This window comes from Mustelus asterias, chromosome 6 (assembly GCF_964213995.1).
Source record: "Mustelus asterias chromosome 6, sMusAst1.hap1.1, whole genome shotgun sequence".
NCBI lineage: Eukaryota > Metazoa > Chordata > Chondrichthyes > Carcharhiniformes > Triakidae > Mustelus > Mustelus asterias.
In genome coordinates, this window is record NC_135806.1 from 1,518,894 (window position 1) to 1,540,505 (window position 21,612).

The 21,612-nt window shown below is 42.9% G+C and overlaps 1 protein-coding gene across 1 annotated transcript in view; it reads right to left on the reverse strand.

Moving 5' to 3' along the window:
- cntln (centlein, centrosomal protein) overlaps positions 1 to 21,612 on the reverse strand; it is a 420,736-nt gene that overhangs the window by 340,862 nt on the left and 58,262 nt on the right. Inside the window, exon 4 of the mRNA XM_078215313.1 lies at positions 7,409 to 7,493. Coding sequence (XP_078071439.1) covers positions 7,409 to 7,493 — 85 coding nt within the window. The remainder of the gene's footprint in view (positions 1 to 7,408; positions 7,494 to 21,612) is intronic.

Sequence of the window (21,612 nt, forward strand, 5' to 3'; positions counted from 1 at the left end):
GTGGAGTCCCAACAAGAGAACCAGAAGAAGAACTATGATTCGGCAAGGACAGAATGTTCAAAACCAGCAACACAGTCCACCTGAGGAACTTTGGGGCCGGCCTCAGTTCCGTACCTAGGATCATAACAGAAAAACAGGGCTCATGTCTTATAAGGTCCAAGTGTAGGGCAAAATTGTCAGGTAGGAAACACCTGGATGATCTCAAGAGTAGGGAGCCCATGCCAGTGCAGATCTCATTACCAGCCATGGGGATGGCCACTGCCAGCGTGAATCTCAAATGGAAGACGACTCCCCCCACTGGCCCCTCCGGGGGAATGAGGATACAAATTCTGAAATGGAAGCGGAAGGGACTGGCGCCCCTAGTGAAGCGAGACCCAAGGATGAGCCAGAGTCGGTGGTTTTATGGTGCTCCCTTCGGAAGTGAAGGTCTCCAATCTGCTTCACACCCCCTGATCCGGTCCTCCTGCAACCGACCCCAGGCTGAACATTAAGTGGCGGAAAAGACCCCGCAGAGGAAGGAACGGACTTGAGGGGGGAGGGATATTATAATGGCTATGGGGAATCATCAATAGATCTCTCCGTGGCCTTGTTGAATTCGAGTTCCCCTATTAGGCAAGTGGAGGCTCGCCCAAGAGTGAAGGAGCAATGGATTTTTAAAACCAGCTGGCTCTATTCAGTATCATAAAATCCCTACAGTGCAAAAGGAGGCCATTCGGCCCATCGAATCTGCACTGACCACAATCCTACCCAGGCCCTACTCACGAAACCCCACATATCTACCCTGCTAATTCCCCTGACACTAGGGTCAATTTACATGGCCAATCAACCTAACCCGCACATCTTTGGACTGTGGGAGGAAACCGGAGCACCCGGAGGAAACCCACGCAGACACGTGGAGAATGTGCAAACCCCCACAGCAGTGACCAAGGTCGGAACTGAACCTGGGTCCCTGACGCTGTGAGGCAGCAGTGCTAACCACTGTGCCACCAGCTGGCAGTCGAAAGACTCAGGGCTGACCTGCACTCTGTAGCCACTAAACAGTATTCAGAACTCACTGTAAATAGAACCATAGAATATAAAGGCTGATTAGTGACAGGAGACTGGCCTCGGTAAAATAATCACGCTTGTCTATCAAATTCAACCAAGGTGAGGGTAGTCAGCCAACCTGTTTAAAGGAAAAGCATTTATTTTGTTCCCTTCATAGCAAATCTCCCTCTTTTTACTACATTTCCTCTCCTCTTTTATTCTTGCTCTGCTTGAACCACACACCATCTCCAACCTCAAGCTTATTCTGACAGCATGCTCCCAGGCCCCTGATAATGCTGTATAGCAACCAGGCTGTGGAGATGCCGGCATTGGACTGGGGTGAACACAGTAAGAGTTTTAACAACACCAGGTTAGAGTCCAACAGGTTTATTTGGTAGCAAATACCATCAGCTTTCGGAGCGCTGCTCCTTCATCAGAAATGACATTTCCACTCCATCTGACGAAGGAGCAGCGCTCCGAAAGCTAATGGTATTTGCTACCAAATAAACCTGTTGGACTTTAACCTGGTGTTGTTAAAACTCTTACTGTGTAGCAACCAGGCACCAGGAGCAGCCCAAAAACAGCCTCAGGCGATTCTGCCTCAAATTCTTCATTCAGAAGATTCCCTAGCATTGTAAGTCACCATTCTCAGCTGTACTACATGAGGAATCTAGAACAGAAATCCATGGAGTTATAAGAAGAGGCTGGATAGACTGGGACTTTTTTCTCTTTTTATCTTTTTATCTTTTATCTTTTAAAAAGTGTTTAGACAGTTACATGGGTAAGGCGGGTATATGGCCAATACATGGGCCAAACACGGGCAATTGGGACTAGCTTAGGGGTTAAAAAAAATGGGCGGCATGGACAAGTTGGGCCAAAGGGCCTGTTTCCATGCTGTAAACCTCTATGACTCTTTGACACTCCATGTGGAACTTGCACACCACACCATCTCTAACATTCATTTTAAATGTTCCAAATTGCAATGAATCACAAACATAGAATCAAAACTGGCTGTGTGACAAATGATCAAACCATTACATGAAGCTGAGATCAGACTAGTTATAAGGAGTGAGACCAGTTAGAAAGTAGCTACTGTCCAAATAACTGATTACAAAAAAGCTGCAAGTGATCAAAGAACAGAACAACACACAATAACCTTCTATTGCATATGAACATACAAATTAGGTGGGAGCAGGAGTAGGCCACTGTGGAATCAATCAATCAATTGTACTGTTGGGATGTTCAAGCATTCACAAAACCAAATATTCACGATTCAAAGAGCCGACTGATACCCGATGGTTTTAAAGATGCTGAAATGTTAACCGACTTGGCTACATGATCTGGAGCGGCTTGGTTCTGCACCAAATTAGATTTTGTCTTTCTTTATACAAAAGTTACACTCATCTGTTTATGCAACTAATGTGCCGCAAAATAGGCTGCATAGAGCATGGTTTTAGCAAGACTCTTTCAACCTGCCAGTGATGCAATTTTGAAATTTACAAGTCAACTAGAAGATCCATTCTCATTGTGATCAATATGCCATTCAAATTTCAGCATCCTGATATTCTATATATTTTGATATAATTTATTCCATTCTTTCTTTTACATGAAGGATGGAATAAATTACATTAAACTATATATAATTCAATTCAGACGGGGTTAAAGGTACAGCATGCATTTCAAACAATAATTTTCATTTTACTTTGATCTGTGAAGTAACTTGGAAAACACAATTGTATTCTTGAGATTTTGAAAACACCTGTAAAAGATTTAAAGGTACTGCTTAGAGATGTAATTAATTGCCATGGGGGAGAATTACTTAAAAAGGTTTTGAAAATGCTGGTTTTATCCCTATTTGGATCAAATTTTATACGGTAATCTAGTGGGAGTTTAATACCATTCGACAATGTGAGTCAAAGATTTTGAAATGCAGATAATGAGATAGAAAAGAAATATTTTATAAACCCAGTGGGGTTTTCTTGGTTGATGAGGATTAAAAAGTTAAGAGTTGCAGGAAAAAAGCTTAGTGTTTGAAATTTAGTGTGCACAGCAACACAAAGCTAATTAAATAAAAATTCTCAGATGCAATAACAAAAGTCGTGTCAGAATAACAGTGGCATTCTGCAATTGCAAATCCATAACTTGGGAGAAGGCGAGGCAGGAAGACAAGAAAAAGAGATTTTGCAAAAAGCAAGGGAGTTCAAGTTAAAATATACACTTGTTCGTGTGCAGAATGTAGGAAACACATTGGAGGACTAGAATTAACTGATTACAATAGAAAATTGTGACATAATATCATTCACTGAAGTGTCATTACTGTTCATTCAGGAATGATAAATAATCTTGGACACAAAACCTCAAAAGGAAAGCCAGTGAAACATAGAAACATAGAAAAACTACAGCACAAAACAGGCCCTTCGGCCCCACAAGTTGTGCCGAACATTTCCCTACCTTTCAGACCTACCTATAACCCTCCATCCTATTAAGTCCCATGTACTCATCCAGGAGTCTCTTAAAAGACCCTATTGAGTTTGCCTCCACCACCACTGACGGCAGCCGATTCCACTCGCCCACCAACCTGTGTGTGAAAAACTTCCCCCTAACATTTCCCCTGTACCTACCCGCCAGCACCTTAAACCTGTGTCCTCTTGTAGCAGCCATTTCCACCCTGGGAAAAAGCCTCTGAGAGTCCACCCGATCTATGCCTCTCAACATCTTATATACCTCTATTAGGTCTCCTCTCATCCTACCTCTCTCCAAGGAGAAAAGACCGAGCTCCCTCAGCCTATCCTCATAAGGCAAGCCACTCAATCCAGGCAACATCCTTGTAAATCTCCTCTGCACCCTTTCAATCTTTTCCACATCCTTCCTGTAATGAGGCGACCCAAACTGAGCACAGTACTCCAAGTGGGGTCTGACGAGGGTCTTATATAGCTGCATCATTATCCCTGGACCCCTAAACTCAATCCCTCGATTGATAAAGGCCAGCACACCATACGCCTTCTTAACCACCTCTCCATTTGCGGGGCCGATTTTAGAGTCCTATGGACCCGGACCCCAAGGTCCTTCTGATCCTCTGACGTACTAAGAGTCTTTCCCTTTGTATTGTACTCCTTCATCCCATTTGAGCTGCCAAAATGGACCACTACGCATTTATCTGGGTTGAAGTCCATCTGCCACTTCTCCGCCCAGTCTTACATCCTATCTATGTCCCTCTGTAACTTCTGACATCCCTCCAGACTATCCACAACCCCACCACAGGATGTTACCTGGATTGAGTGGCATGCCTTATGAGGATAGGCTGAGGGAGCTCAGTCTTTTCTCCTTGGAGAGACGTAGGATGAGAGGAGACCTAATAGAGGTATACAAGATGTTGAGAGGCATAGATCAGGTGGACTCTCAGAGGCTTTTTCCCAGGGTGGAAATGGCTGCTACGAGAGGACACAGGTTTAAGGTGCTGGCGGGTAGGTACAGGGGAAATGTTAGGGGGAAGTTTTTCACACACAGGGTGGTGGGAGAGTGGAATCGGCTGCCGTCAGTGGTGGTGGAGGTAAACTCAATAGGGTCTTTTAAGAGACTCCTGGATGAGTACATGGGACTTAATAGGATGGAGGGTTATAGGTAGGTCTAGAAGGTAGGGATATGTTCGGCACAACTTGTGGGGCTGAAGGGCCTGTTTTGTGCTGTAGTTTTTCTATGTTTCACTTGCTTTCCTTTTGAGGTTTTGTGTCCAAGATTATTTATCAATCCTGAATGAACAGTAATGACACTTCAGTTAATGATATTATGTCACAAGTTTCTATTGTGGATAGTCTGGTGGGGTTATGGATTTGATTCTATGTTTGTGATTCATTGCAATTCGTGTCGTCGGCAAACTTACCAAACCCATCCCTCCACTTCCTCATCCAGGTCATTTATGAAAATAACAAACAGCAAGGGTCCCAGAACAGATCCCTGGGGCACACAATTGGTGACCGACCTCCATTTAGAAAAAGACCCATCTATACCCACTCTCTGCCTCCTTTGGGCAAGCCAGTTCTGGATCCACAGGGCAGCAGCACCTTGGATCCGATGCCCTCTCACTTTTTCGAGAAGCCTTGCATGGGGGACCTTATCGAACGCCTTGCTAAAATCCATATAAACCACATCTACCGCTTTCCCTTCGTCAATGTGTTTAGTCACATTTTCGAAGAACTCCACCAGGCTCGTAAGGCACGATCAGCCTTTGACAAAGCTATGCTGAGTATTCTTGAGCATACTAAATCTCTCTAAATGCTCATAAATCTTGTCCTTCAGAATCTTCTCCATCAGCTTACCAACCACTGAGGTTAGACTCACTGGTCGGTAATTTCCTGGGCTATCCCTATTCCCCTTCTTGAAAATAGGAACCACATCCGCAATCCTCCAGCACCTCTCCCGTCTCCATCGACGACGCAAAGATCATCGCCAGAGGCTCTGCAATCTCTTCCCTCGCCTCCCACAGTAACCTGGGGTACATCCCATCCGGACCCGGCGACTTATCTATCTTGATGCCATTCAAAGATTCCAGCACAACCTCTTTGTTAAAGTCCACATACTCAATCTTTTCAGTCCACCGCAAGCCCATAGTACATCCACCCATGTCCTTCTCCTCTGCGAAAACCGAGGCAAAATACTCATTAAGCACCTCTGCTATTTCTACTAGTTCCGTACAGACTTTCCCACCTTCACCTTTTATAGGCCCTAATCCTTCAACGTCTCATCCTTTTACTCTTACATATTTACAGAACGCCTTAGGGTTTTCCTTAATCCTACTTACCAAGGCCTTGTCGTGACACCTTCTGGCCCTCCTAATTTCCTTCTTTAGTCCCTTCCTACAAGCCGTATACTCATCTAGATCCCTATCTTCGCCAAGCTCTCTGAACCTTTTGTATGCTTTCCTTTTCTTCTCGACTAGGTCCCGCACAGCTTTCGTGCACCACGGTTCCTTTAACCTACCAATACCTCCCTGTCTGCTCGGAACGTTGTCCTGTAGAACTCTAGACAGACATTCCTTGAAAAACTGCCACCTCTCTTCAGTACATTTCCCTGAGAATACCTCCTTCCAATTTACACATCTAATTTGCTGCCTTATGTCTTCATATTTCCCCTTACTCCAGATAAACGCTTTCCTAGCTTGCCTGATCCTCTCTTTTTCCAATGCAAGCATAAAGGAGATAGAGTTATGATCGCTATCCCCAAGATGCTCTCCCACCGAGAGATCTGACACCTGTCCAGGTTCATTGGTCAGTATCAGATCAAGTACAGCCTCTCCTCTTGTAGGCTTGTCCACATGCTGTGTCAGGAAACCCTCCTGAACACACCTAATGAACTCCTCCCCATCCAATCCCCTTACCCTAGGGATATTCCAATCTATGTTTGGGAAATTAAAGTCTCCCATCACAACAACTCTGCTATTACTGCATCTCTCCAGGATCTGTTTCCCTATCTGCTCCTCCACCTCCCTGTTACTATTGGGTGGCCTATAGAAAACTCCCAGCAAAGTGATCGACCCCTTCCCACTCCGAACATCCACCCACACAGACTCTGTAGACAATCCCTCCACAGCATACACCTTCTCTACAGCTGTGACACTATCCCTGATCAGCAGTGCCACTCCACCCCATCTCTTGCCTCCCTCCCTGTCCTTCCTGAAACATCAGAATCCGGGCACCTGTAGTATCCAGTCCTGTCCCTGAGACATCCAAGTCTCTGTAATGGCCGCCACATCACACTTCCAGGCATCGATCCACGCTCTGAGCTCATCCCCTTTATTCACTATACTCCTTTATTATTTATTAAAGACAAGAGCCTCCAAGTCCAGCCACAAAGCACCTGTGTTTCAAGGCTCCAAGATATTTGACACAGATTCTATGTGGATGCAAGTTCATGAAGCAGCTCTGGCAATGCTTTGCTGTGGTAATATCAAGCCATGTGCTCAGCTGCATCTGAGAAACATGGCAATTGATGGAATCTTTTATTTATCAACACTGTTGGGTTAACATCATGCAAAATATGAAAGGTAACAAACGTCCAGCGACATTTCACACCCGTTATTTTTATTTTTTATTAGCATAAAACTGTATCGCAGTAAATGTCAGTAAAATGTAAGTATCTGACTGAAAGGGAAAATTGCTGTACTTGTCATCCACCTGCTTGGGTCCAAATCACTCGATAGCTGTCAAGGCTAAAAGCCCAAAAACTTAGACTTTTCAGAGTGAAACATCCAAGAACAGCAACTCTATATACCATCCAAAACAAAAATGTTTCACACTATTTAATGGACAATCAGTAGATTTCTTTGAAGTACAGGTGTGCATCCAGTGGTCATTCAAACATGGAACAGACACTTCAGTGTTCTAACCTGATCAAGTTCTTGTAACTTGTCATCTTTCACTTGAAGAATCTCTAAAACTCTCCTGTCCTTGGCTTCAGCTTTCTGTTTTTCCCTTGAGGTGGGAGAAAAGTCGATCATTAGCCATGAAATAATAGTACTATTCATTTAAATATCAGATCTTCCATTGATAAAACTATTTTTCGCTTATTAAAACTGGATTGTGAATTTTTAGAATTAGTAGAATATCATTAAAGTTAACTTAACGTTATTCTTCAGCATTTAAATAAACATCAGGTGCTCACATTCATTATATTGTACAAATCATACTAAATCAATCATTTGATATACATTTTGCCCAATGATGTTCAGAATTCCAGCCCTATCACAACTAAAAGCAAAAGATAAGATAAAGTTCTGCTTGGAATCATTGCTAATGAGTACATGTGGCACTCATTAATAACTATCCATTTCTGTTCGGTATCACACTGAAAAAACCTCAATTGTAATTGTTTTATGCAAGAAAACAGCCCAACTTGAAGATAATGTAGCAGCAACCAATTTTTAAATAATTAATTTGAAAAATGGGACAAAAAAGACCCGGTGGTTCCAGCAAGCTCAAGAGTTAACTGAACTATTAGTGTCATAGAATTTTACAGCGCAGCAGATGACCTTTTGGCCCACTGTGATCGTGCCATCTCTTTGAAAGACATATCCAATCAGTCCACCATCCTGTTCTTCATAGCTCTGCAAATATTTTTCCCAAATTCAATTCCCTTTTCAACCTTGATTCTCCTTCTCCTGCCCTTTTAATGCTGCGCTTTCCATATCATTAAAACACGCTGCGCAAAATAAGTTCTCTTCAAATTGAAGCATATTTGGACAACTGAACACTTCCTACTTCCAGGTGCCATACCAGCTTTGGGAAACTGTAAGTGCCATTGTTTACAAAATATAGACTTGAACTAACAAGAAAAGAATTAAAGTTAAGGATGGAGATTATTCAAGTCACCAGAAATTAGCAGCAATATCACATTCACTCAAATTTGGTAGTGACTGCAATGCTGTACTCCTGTTGAATACCAGTCCACAATATTCTTGATGATATTTTTATTCCCCTTCTATCATTTGAAAAACTGCATCAAAATGGGACTGAATAACCTTTTTCAGTCTTGTCACTAGTAATTAGATTGGGCCAAGTGCAATTTGAGCTCATAGAACATAGAACATAGAACATTACAGCGCAGAACAGGCCCTTCGGCCCACGATGTTGCACCGACCAGTTAAAAAAAAAAACTGTGACCCTCCAACCTAAACCAATTTCTTTTCGTCCATGAACCTATCTACGGATCTCTTAAACGCCCCCAAACTAGGCGCATTTACTACTGATGCTGGCAGGGCATTCCAATCCCTCACCACCCTCTGGGTAAAGAACCTACCCCTGACATCGGTTCTATAACTACCCCCCCTCAATTTAAAGCCATGCCCCCTCGTGCTGGATTTCTCCATCAGAGGAAAAAGGCTATCACTATCCACCCTATCTAAACCTCTAATCATCTTATATGTTTCAATAAGATCCCCTCTTAGCCGCCGCCTTTCCAGCGAAAACAATCCCAAATCCCTCAGCCTCTCCTCATAGGATCTCCCCTCCATACCAGGCAACATCCTGGTAAACCTCCTCTGCACCCTCTCCAAAGCCTCCACATCCTTCCTGTAATGTGGGGACCAGAACTGCACACAGTACTCCAAGTGCGGCCGCACCAGAGTTGTGTACAGTTGCAACATAACGCTACGACTCCTAAATTCAATCCCCCTACCAATAAACGCCAAGACACCATATGCCTTCTTAACAACCTTATCTACTTGATTCCCAACTTTCAGGGATCTATGCACACATACACCTAGATCCCTCTGCTCCTCCACACTATTCAAAGTCCTCCCGTTAGCCCTATACTCAACACATCTGTTATTCCTACCAAAGTGAATTACCTCACACTTCTCCGCATTAAACTCCATCCGCCACCTCTCGGCCCAACTTTGCAACCTGTCTAAGTCTTCCTGCAAACTACGACACCCTTCCTCACTGTCTACCACACCACCGACTTTGGTGTCATCAGCAAATTTGCTAATCCACCCAACTATACCCTCATCCAGATCATTAATAAATATTACAAACAGCAGTGGCCCCAAAACAGATCCCTGAGGTACACCACTTGTAACCGCACTCCATGATGAATATTTACTATCAACCACCACCCTCTGTTTCCTATCCGCTAGCCAATTCCTGATCCAATTTCCTAGATCACCCCCAATCCCATACATCTGCATTTTCTGCAGAAGCCTACCATGGTGAACCTTATCAAACGCCTTACTAAAATCCATATATACCACGTCCACTGCCTTGCCCCCATCCACCTCCTTGGTCACTTTCTCAAAAAACTCAATAAGGTTAGTAAGGCACGACCTACCTGCCACAAAACCATGCTGACTATCACCTATCAATTCATTACTCTCCAAATAACTATAAATCCTATCCCTTATAATTTTTTCCAACATCTTGCCGACAACAGAAGTGAGACTCACCGGTCTATAATTCCCGGGGAAGTCTCTGTTCCCCTTCTTAAACAATGGGACAACATTCGCTAACCTCCAATCTTCTGGTACTATACCAGAGGCCAACGACGACCTGAAGATCAGAGCCAGAGGCTCTGCAATCACTTCTCTTGCCTCCCAGAGAATCCTTGGATAAATCCCATCCGGACCAGGGGATTTATCTATTTTCAGACCCTCCAGAATATCCTGCACATCCTCCTTATCAACTGTAATACTGTCTATTCTACTCCCTTGCAACCCAGTGTCCTCCTCAGCTATATTCATGTCCCCTTGCGTGAACACCGAAGAGAAATATTGGTTCAATGCTTCACCAATCTCCTCCGGTCCCACACATAACTTCCCTCTGCCATCTATAACTGGCCCTAAACTTGCCCTAACCAACCTTCTGTTCTTGACATACCTATAGAACGCCTTAGGATTCTCTTTAACCCTATCCGCCAAAGTCTTCTCATGTCCCCTTTTAGCCCTTCTAAGCTCGCTCTTCAACTCCCTCTTAGCCAATCTAAAGCTTTCTAGTGCACTACCCGAGCATTACAATGCAATCCATATAATCTAATCCATCAATGTGCACCGATGCATCAGAGCTTTACCACCTTAATAATAAAATGTGAAAATCCTTCATAATAAATTCAGGCAAAGTCTACGGTTGAGGATGGAATTAGTAGCAAGGAAACAGATTGTGGCAGGAGCCAAAGACAATGGTTTCTGTCTTCCCAATATCTAGTGGGAGGAAATTTCCATTCATCTAAGATTGATAGCCAACAACAGTGTGACAAATTAAAGGCAGTGGAGAGCTCGAGAGGTGATGGCTAGATTGCACTTGGGTCAGTGTACATATGGGAGCTGATGTTGTGGCCAGAATTCTCCAGCTATTCACGCCCCATCACCGCTGCCAGTGAAAACGGAGAACTTGGAGCTCAGACAAATCCGCGTTCACTGAGGTGGAACTGGAGAATCACAGCTGTGGGTGAGGTCGAAGAATTTATCCCTGTGTCTTTGAGATGATGTTAGTGATGAGCATTATATAGATAGAAAATGAAAGGATGGGGTGGAGGATGAAATATGCATGGGATCTCGAGAGATAACAACGTGGGAGCATCTCGAAAAGATAAACCATGGCAGGAGATATTCTGCATATGACAAAATAGACAAGAGTGGAACCAAGGAAGCTTAGTCTCACTCAGCTGGACAGCATAGGAAACATGTTGGAGGAGGATGATATGATAAATCATGTCAAAAACAGTAGACAGGTTCAGGAGGATGAGGAGGGGCAATGAAGCACAGTTACAGAAAATAACGCTACTTGTGATCTGGATAAAGTATTGTTTCAATACTGCGGCAGAGACAGATACCAGATTGGAAAGGATCAAGTATAGAGTTGTGGGGAAAATGGGTACAGATCTGGGAGAGGACATGTTCAAGAATTTGAGAGGAAAGAAAGTTGGAGATAGAGTTGTGGTTCACAAGGTCAGAAGAGTCAAGGGGTTGAGGTGATGATGGCAGATTTGCAAGGGTGGCAGATAGTACCAGAGAAGAGGGAACTGTTTATATCAGTCAACACTGGGGCCAAGAGAAGTTGGGTGATCAGCAAGAATAGTGTCCAGAGAGCAGGAGGTGGATCACGTGGACAAGATGAACTTAGAGAAGGGAGAGCAAAAAGAAACGAGAGGAGGAGGCACTGCTTGGCAACTGAGCCCTAAGGATTTGTGCTATGTTTTTGGAGCTATTTGCTTCCGTGATATAGAATTTTCATTCCACTGGTTACTAAATAGCCAATGCACTTGAAGACAAGTCGTTTCAATTGGCAACTTTTTGCTAACCTTTTTCAGATGCAGCCACCAGCAGCTGGTTCTCACCTCATTCTGAATAATCTAGATGGAAGAGGAGCATCTGAGTCATCCGATCTGGAACTGCTTCCATATTTCTTTACAGTGTGGCAGCTCCCTTTGTCGGGGACTACTTAAATACTGATGTTGCGAAGTTGGGTAACTATAGACTGCATGGTCCCTTTTAAAGGTGGTGCTTTTTCTGTGCGTAGAGATTTTTTTTAAATGCAAGTACACAGAGAGCCCAAACTAAAACATTAGTATCGAAAGGCCAAGCAGCAGTTTTACCAAGACAACAGGCTTTTGAATTTAGCCAATCAATTTGAATCAGGCACTTAAGTCTGATGGTTTTGAGAACCTAGGATCAATCCTACTGTGGGAAATATTGATATGTCATCACGAGTATAAAAGAATGGGGCAGTGGGACAAAGAGAGAGAGCAACTGCCACCTGCCAGAGCTCTTAGCTCTCGAGAGAGAATCGCTGGCTCTCATAGCTTCATCTATGTCTTAGAGAAAGCGTCATCAAGATAAGGTACCAAAGAAGAAAGAAGGTCCATACAGAAGAATCAACAGAGAAGGCCCAGGATATTCCGAAAGACACAAAAGCTGGTTACAATTTAGAGAGTGAATAAATTCTATTTTTGTTAATGAGTGGGAATTGTATTTACTGTACTCCATTAGAATCTTGTTTTATTCGGGAATAGATAGAAGGGATTTATTCGGTTTGTTAATAGTTTAGTTAATTTGCTCACTTTTATCTATTTAAAGTTAGATAAATAAATTGTTACATGTTGATTTTAGAGAGAGTGTCAGGGATTTATTTTGTATTTAACCACTAGGGGTTGCTGAAGAGCCGGTCACACCACTTCACACTCACTTTTTACAGATTATAAGGCAAGGTACTCCTCTTTGGGTGTTTCGGTGTTAGTTCTCAGAGGGGGGGGATCAACCTCCGCTTTATAATCCTGGTGACGAAGCTCTGATTAATGCTGTGCCCTATCAGCTCTAGCTTATTCACTACATCACTTCTCATTGTTGGTCGACTTCAGCACAAATGCCATTGGAGTTTCTGTTTGTGATCAAAATGATTGGTTTCCTCTGCATTGACTCAGCCTTCCATGTTGGCTCATGTTTCCTTGCAAGTCAATATTATTCTAGCAGACAGTATTTGAGCAGTCAAGTATCACTCTTCTATGTGACTGCCTTTTACAAAGCACAGACATGTGTATTTGTTTTGGCAAGCTGCTTTTTCCTCTGAATTGTCAGCTATCAAATTTAGACCCCACAGCTTGCTTTAAGAGTATTATCCATTCAATATCCCTGTGTCAAAGAGGTTTTGGCCACAACATTTCTGTTACAAGAGTACCTGAAGAATACTTAAAGTGCAATTTGGGATTCTTTCATAACTTTAACCACTGTCCCATTGTTCTCAATTGGTCACGTTAGATTATTTCCACCCCCCCCCTCCACCCCCCAAACAATATCATGGTAATCCTGAAACTATTCACCATTTTTAATAGATGATAGGTGCAATTATGCTATTGAGGTCACAAGCATCAGAGCCATTGACAAGAGCATGAATAAGTTAAATTATTAAAATATGCCGCACAATTTCCACTGCTTTGGAGAGATTCATAAAATTCCTAAAGTGCAGAAGGAAGTCATTTGGCCCATTGAGCATGTACCGACAAGAATCCCATCCGGGCCCTATTTCCGCAATCCCACGTATTTACCTTGCTAATCCCCCTGACACTTAGGGGCAATTTAGCATGGCCAATCAACCTAACCCACACATCTAATCCGCACTGTGGGAGAAAACTGGAGCACCCAGAGGAAACCAACGCAGACACGGGGAGAATGTGCAAACTCCACACAGTCACCCGAGGCCAGAATTGAACCCTTGTCCCTGGCACTGTGAGGCAGCGCTAAGCATTGCGCTGCCGTGCCACCCATGATTGGTTTAGACAACTCTGCAAATTATTTTGCAAAACCTACAAATAAGCAAAATAAACATTCAATTATCAATGAGCATTTAATGTTTCTGTCATGCCATTATAAAGCTATTGGAAGATGGCAGACAATAGTTGAAGGGAGATAGCTACACCTGATCAAAGGGAACTTCTCGGGAAAATGGCACAAATAGCCAACAGTTGTGTACACCATTTATCCTGGATTTTCATTAAGCTTCCATCAAAGTTATCAACACCAAAAACAGGAGAACTGGAACACCCCAGAGAAATTCAACAGCACAGTAGAGATTGACAAGGGGGTTTATTTAAGTCATGGGCTTTGATAACATTGACTAAAGGACCTGGCATCTGGCTGCACCACAGCATGACTGTTGGGGCATCTTCAAGGCAGTGAGGAGAAAGACCTGGTCTATCTCTACTAATGAGATTGAAAGTCTTAGTGAGGTCAATGAAGGCAGTGTTGTCTGATTGTTCACAGCACTGCCAAAGTGAGATGATCAAGTCAGTTGACAATCTGCCAGCTCTGAAGTCACATTAAGACACAGAATGGATGCACAATACCAGGGTCCACAATGTGGCCAAATGACCGCGAGCAAAGACTTTCTCCACAATACTGAAAAGGAGATGCCTCAGAAACTGTAATTTATTAAATGATTTGATTTATTGTGATATGTATTAGAATATAATAAAAAACATTGTCTCTTGCATGCTATACAAAGCATACTGTACATAAAGAAGGAGACAGTGCAGAATGTAGTGTTACAGTCATAGCTATAGTGTAGAGAAAGATCAACTTAGTGCAAGGTAGATCCATTCAAAAGTCTGACGGCAGCAGGGAAGAAGTTGTTCTTGAGTCGGCTGGTACGTGACCTCAGACTTTTGTATCTTTTTCCTGACGGAAGAAGGTGAAAGAGTGTATGTCTGGGGTGCGTGGGATCCTTAATAATGCTGGTTGCTTTTCCACTGTATTGGGAAGTGTAGACAGAGTCAATGAATAGGAGGCTGGTTTGCGTGTTGAACTGGGCTTCATTCACGACCCTTTGTAGTTCCTTGCGGTCTTGGGCAGAGCAGGAGCCATACCAAGCTATGGTACAACCAGAAATAATGCTTTCTATGGTGCATCTGTAAACGTTGGTGAGAGTTGTAGCTGACATGCCAAATTTCCTTAGTCTTCTGAGAAAGTAGAGGCGTTGGTGGGCTTTCTTAACTATAGTGTCGGCATGGGGGGACCAGGACAGGTTGTTGGTGATCTGGACACCTAAACACCTGAAGCTCTCGACGATTTCTACTTCATCCCCATTGATGTAGAGAGAGTCATGTTCTCCACTACGCTTTCTGAAGTCAATGACTATCTCCTTCGTTTTGCTGATATTGAGGGAGAAATTATTGTTGCCGCACCAGTTTACCAAATTCTCTATCTCATTCCTGTACTCCATCTCATCATTGTTTGAGATCCAACCCACTACGGTGGTGCCATCAGCAAACTTGAAAATCAAGTTGGAGGCGAATTTGGCCACACAGTCATAGGTGTATAAGGAGTATAGTAGGGGGCTGAGTACACAGCCTTGTGGGGCACTGGTGTTGAGGATGATCGTGGAGGTGGTGTTGCCTATCTTTACTGATTGTGGTCTGTAAGTTAGGAAGTTCAGGATCCAGTCGCAGAGGGAGGAGCCGAGCCCCAGACCACAGAGTTTGGAGATGAGTTTCATAGGAATAATGGTGTTGAAGGCTGAGCTGTGGTCAATAAATAGGAGTTTGACATAGGTGTCTTTGTTATCTTTGTTAAATGCCACTTCTCCACCTATTCCACTAATCTACATTCCCTTGAAGTCTATCACTATCCTCTTCAGAGTTCACACTATTTCCAAGTCATGCGTCATTTGCAAATTTTTGAAACTGTGCCCTGCACACCAAAAGTATAAATTAATACATATCAAAAAAAGCAGTGGTCCTAATACTGACCCCCTGGGGAAGCCCAGTGCATATCATTGTCCAGTCCAAAGACAACTATTAACCACTGCTAACTGTTTCCTGACTCTCAACCAACTTCAATTGAATGTTGTTACCATCACTTTGATTCCATGAGCTCCGGCTTTGCTCACAAGTCTGCTGTGAGGCACTTTATCAAATATCTTCTGGAAGTCCATGAGCACTATATCAACCATGTTACACTCATCAACCCCTTCTGTTGCCTGATTTTAAAACTTTAGCAATTTAGTTGAACACAATTTGCCCGTAACAAATTTGTCCTGGCTTTTGATAACTAATCCACATTTGTCCAATTGACTGTTAATTTTATTCCCAATTATTTTTAAGTTTATTTATTAATGTCACAAGTAGGCTTACATTAACACTGCAATGAGGTTACTTGAAAATACCCTAGACACCACACTCCGGCCCCTGTTCGGGTACACTGAGGGAGAATTTAGCATGGCCGATGCATCTAACCAGCACGGCTTTCAGACTGTGGGAGGAAACTGGAGCATCTGGAGAAAACCCATGCAGGCACGAGGAGAACATGCAGACTCCACACAGATAGTGACCCAAGCTGGGAATCGAACCCGTATCCTTGGCGCTGTGAGGCAGCAGTGCAAACCACTGTGCCACCGTGCTGCCCACACGCGTTTAATGTCAGGAAACAGAGGTAGTTTTAAATAATTTATATTTGTATTTGTGGCTACTAGAAATAGGATGTAGCTTTAAGGATGTTTAATTTTGGGTTTTTGTATTTTAAAGAGTTAAAGATGTAAGTTTAGTTTAGATGCTTGTATGGTAATGATGGTTTACAATGTGAAAGTAAACAGAGTGTAAAGAAAAACTAGAATGTCGTTTAGCAACCAGGAACCGCCCGAGGACAGACAGAAATTTTGAATTAGTTTTTAAACTGGACCCAAGAGAAGCTGGGCAGGACCACGGAGCTGCAGAAAGCAGACTTCCTAAGAGAACAAAAGAAAGTCCAAGAAACTCGGAATTTGGGACAAAAAGTATGTCACAGGAAGACAGTTGAATTAAAGGAAAAAGTAGTGAAACAAGGTCCTGTTCAGGAGAATTCAAGTGAAAAGCAGAGGAAGTGCTCCGAGTTAAAGAGAACTAGACTTAAAGTCAGCTAGGTGAGAACCCAGACATCCGAGGTAAATCAATAATTTGATGACATCTTAATATATCATGTGTTCTTTGACATGGCTGGGTACTGGAGAGTGTGTGTGGAAGCTTTAATGCATGCGCAAATCCAAGGCAGAGGAAAACTGAAAGGAAAGATTGAAAACCTGGAAGTGGATCTTTGATGAAGACATCCAAGATAAAAACGTTGTTTGGGATAAGATTCCAAGGCATGTTTTTTCAAGAGTGGAGTTTGGAAGTACTCATGTGGAAATCTAATGAGACCAATTGGCTCACCGTGAGACAAGTATCTGGGGGATTTGAAGAGAAATTCACAGAAGTTGTATTGAGTGGCATCTGTCACTTGGTTTCAGAGTATGGTGTATTTGATCATATTTTGCCTATATGGTAAAATATAGGCAAAATATATGCATGGACTGTGTGCTTACTGAGAACATCAGTGTACAAGATATATTTTGGTAGCTTGGCTAACCCTTATAAATCTGTGCACATCTGTAAAGATACAGATGGGGTGAAGGAGCAGTATATTATGATTAGAACAAAGAACAGTACAGCACAGGAAACAGGCCCTTCGGCCCTCCAAGCCTGTGCCGCTCATTGGTCCAACTAGACCATTCATTTGTATCCCTCTATTCCCAGACTGCTCATGTGACTATCCAGGTAAATCTTAAACGATGCCAGCGTGTCTGCCTCCACCACCCTATTTGGCAGCGCATTCCAGGCCCCCACCACTCTGTGTAAAAAAACGACCCTCTGATATCTGAGTTATATCTCGCCCCTCTCACCTTGAGCCCGTGACCCCTTATGATCGTCACCTCCGACCTAGGAAAAAGCTTCCCACTGTTCACCCTATCTATACCCTTCATAATTTTGTACACCTCTATTAGGTCTCCCCTCATTCTCCGTCTTTCCAGGGAGAACAAGCCCAGTTTACCCAATCTCTCCTCATAGCTAAGACCCTCCATACCAGGCAAAATCCTGGTAAACCTTCTCTGCACTCTCTCTAAAGCCTCCACATCCTTCTGGTGGTGCGGCGACCAGAACTGGACGCAGTACTCCAAATGTGGCCTAACCAGCTTTCTATACAGCTGCAACATCAGACTCCAGCTTTTATACTCTATACCCCGTCCTATAAAGGCAAGCATACCATATGCCTTCTTCACCACCTTCTCCACCTGTGCTGCCACCTTCAAGGATTTGTGGACTTGCACACCTAGGTCCCTCTGTGTTTCTATACTCTTGAGGGCTCTGCCATTTATTGTATAACTCCCCCCTACGTTAGTTCTTCCAAAATGCATCACTTTGCATTTATCTGGATTAAATTCCATCTGCCATTTCTCCGCCCAATTTTTTTTTTTTCTTTTTTAATAAAGGTTTTATTCTTTTGTTAAAAGTTAATCGGCAGTCCTGCAACTCTATTCAACCATGTCTTTGAACAAAAAATAAAAGTTACAATCTATCGACTCAGGGCTCCACTCAGAGACCTGACCACCCAGCAGAATCATCAGCTGGATCATAACACTAAAAGCTTTCCCACCATCAAGGTTAAACTAAGTGGCCTAAGTTTCTGAGCTAATCCTTAAACCATTTTTTTTGAGCAAGGGCGCAACATTTACAATTCCCCAGTCTGCTAACACGACTCGTGTATTTAAGAAGAATTGGAAGATTATGGCCACTGCCTCTGTACTTTCCATGCTTACTTCCCTCAGTATCCTTAGACACATCTATCCAGTCCAGGTGCCTTATCAAATGTAATCACAACCAGCCTAATACCATTTTTAAATACATTCAGTGCCTTAGCTACCTCCTGTTTCCCTATGACTTGGGTTACAGAAATGATTCCTAGGATAAAGAACACCAATTACTCAGATGGCCTCATAGGCCTTAGTCTACTTACTTTGATATAGTATAAACTTAAGACGTGATCCTATCGAGGTTTGTAAAATTATTAAAGGGCTGGATAGCATCCCTATTGTTAGGTCATTCTGTTTCAACAGATGGAGGAGTAGATGGCATCACGTCAAATGGTGTAACAGCAGGGATGTACTGGATGTTGGGTGTCTTTTTTCCAGAAACTAGTGAGCCTCTGGCATGTTGTTTGCTGCCACAGTGGATGCTGACTCTCTGCCATCAAGAAGGAGATGGACTACTTCCTGACTGTGTTACAAATCACATCATTTGGAAGATAAGTGTCTTTATAAAGAGCTCTTGGCCTGAGAGATATCCTGGATAGATTAATCGAGAGGAATTTTATACAGACTACTTTTCTTTCTCTTATTGGCTCTGGTTCTTTTGCCTCTAAGCGATTACATAACTGTAATCTTTGATGGAGGTTGCACTTGCAGGGTGTGGGTAAGAAAGAAGTGTTTAGCCACGAGGATTCAGCCATGGTGGTGTGATGCAGGCATTCAAGACACAGCTGGTCCTTTCCTACCTGTCATGTTCATACACTGGCAAACTATCAGCACAAGTCAGTCACCCACCTCTGAATGATGAACCATCACAACAGCATTGAATGTTTCAAACAAGTTATGTAGGACACCATGTCGATGCATTCCAAGAAAGGCTGCTTGAATTATCAATAGTGGAGATGGCTCATAGTCAGGGAAAAAGGAAATGAGAAAGAAATTGCAACAGGGCAGCGTTAATGAAGACATCAAACTGGTACGTCAAAGATAGCAAGTGGGAGTCGCTATATTATGCATCACATTAGCATCTATGTTAACTGTCAATATTTAATTTTTTCCATCAGCATTTCAGGGGTTCAGATCCCTTGTTGGAAATTACTGCTCAAGATCATTGTGAACAGAGCCCCAAACGCTCAGTAGCATTGCTACACGAGTCTGGATTCCTACTCTGACCTATCATGGACAGAATTCTCAGAACAACTATGATTCATACCTACTGCATGCAGCAGCTGAAATCAGGTCGGAGTTGGGCTGAGGGGGAGGGAAGATGGAGGAGAGGGAAAGGATGGTGGAAAAGAACAAAACAAGAAATGAAGGAGAATGGGAAAGTGGAGAGAAACAACAGCTGAAAAAAGTGGTTGAGGAACCATTAACAGAAAAGGGAATGAGGAAAGACGACAAGCTTGGGTAGGGGAGAAAACTGCCTGCTCGAATGATGGAGCTGTGCAAGAAACACAACAGGTACTGAACCCGGATTTGGGGAGCAGTTCCGGGGAGTTGGAAGAATAGGAAGTCAGGCTCAGTGGAAGTTGGAAAATAATGGGTTTATAGAGGAGAAAGCATGTCAGCAAATGGGCTGGGAAGTTGAATGGGGTACAGAATCTCTGAACAAGATCATAACAGGAAGATCAGGAAGTCTGGAGAGTGACTGTGGAAGTAGCTTTTAAAGTAGTGATTTTTTGGGTCTGATTGATGTGTTCAAAACCCAAATATCATATTTCTAAAGATAAAAATGCATCAAAATATGAAGTATAGAAATCATTTAAAAGAATCCATTCTAAATTTTACGTAAGAAAAAAAAAATCAGATCCACAAGAAAGTACATGGATGGATTCACACCCCACCCCCGAGAATTACAGGACTAATTCTGTCTACATTTACAGCTGATGTATTTTAGGGCAAGTCAGTCCTTGAATTGTGAACATTTTTTGGCACTCTGGTTTTTACAACTGTTGGTAGTTTAGGAGGTTGGCATGTAGCCACATTTTTAAAAAGTGATGCAAAGAACATACAGGCATTCATATATACATGTAGAAATATATCTAAATACACGGCAAAATAGAGCAGCCGCATGAAATGAGTTAGAATAAATACAATGAATTTAACACTGCAGAAAATCAAAAATACTTGAGAACATTGCTCAATGAAAGGTTAGACAATCTAGGTTTCTTTCCACTGGATTGTAGAAGAGTGAGAGGTGACTTGATTCAAGTTGATAGGATTGTGAATGGTATTGACAAAGTGAACGTAGAAATGATGTTTACCTCTTGTGGGTGAGCCCAGGACTAGTGTGGGGAGAGGGGTGGTGTTGTATGTACATGGGATGGCCCCATGTGAGGTTGGGTCTGGGTGTTAGAAAAGCATTTTCTTCCTTTCAGAGTAACTACCAGGGTAAAGCTGGCAGAATCATCCGAAGTTAGCAATTCCAATCACTTTTGTCGGATTGTTCCCAGCCTGGCACAATTGTCCAGAGGAAGTTAGCACTTCTGGACAATTACCAGGTAAATCCTTATACGGGAACTTCCAAGAGGAATTCCCCAACGCATTATTGGGGTACACCTTCCCCCTACGCCCCGGAACCTGATGTCATGGGCCCATATGTATGTGATGTGAATTCGTGAACTTGATTTGATTTATCACATGTATTAGTATGCAGTGAGAAGTATTGTTTCTTGCACACTGTACAAAGCATACTGTACATAGGGAAGGAAAGGAGATGGTGCAGAATGTAGTGTTACAGTCATAGCTAGGGTGTAGAGAAAGATCAACTTAATGCAAGGTAGGTCCATTCAAAACTCTGATGGCAGCAGGGAAGAAGCCATTCTTGAGTCGGTTGGTACGTGACCTCAGACTTTGGTATCTTTTTCCCGATGGAAGGTAGAAGAGAGAATGTCCGCGGTGCGTGGGATCCTTAATTATGCTGGCTGCTTTGCTGAGGCAGTAGGAAGTGTAGACAAAGTCAATGGATGGGAGGCTGGTTTGCGTGATGGACTCGGCTTCGTTCACGATCTTTTGT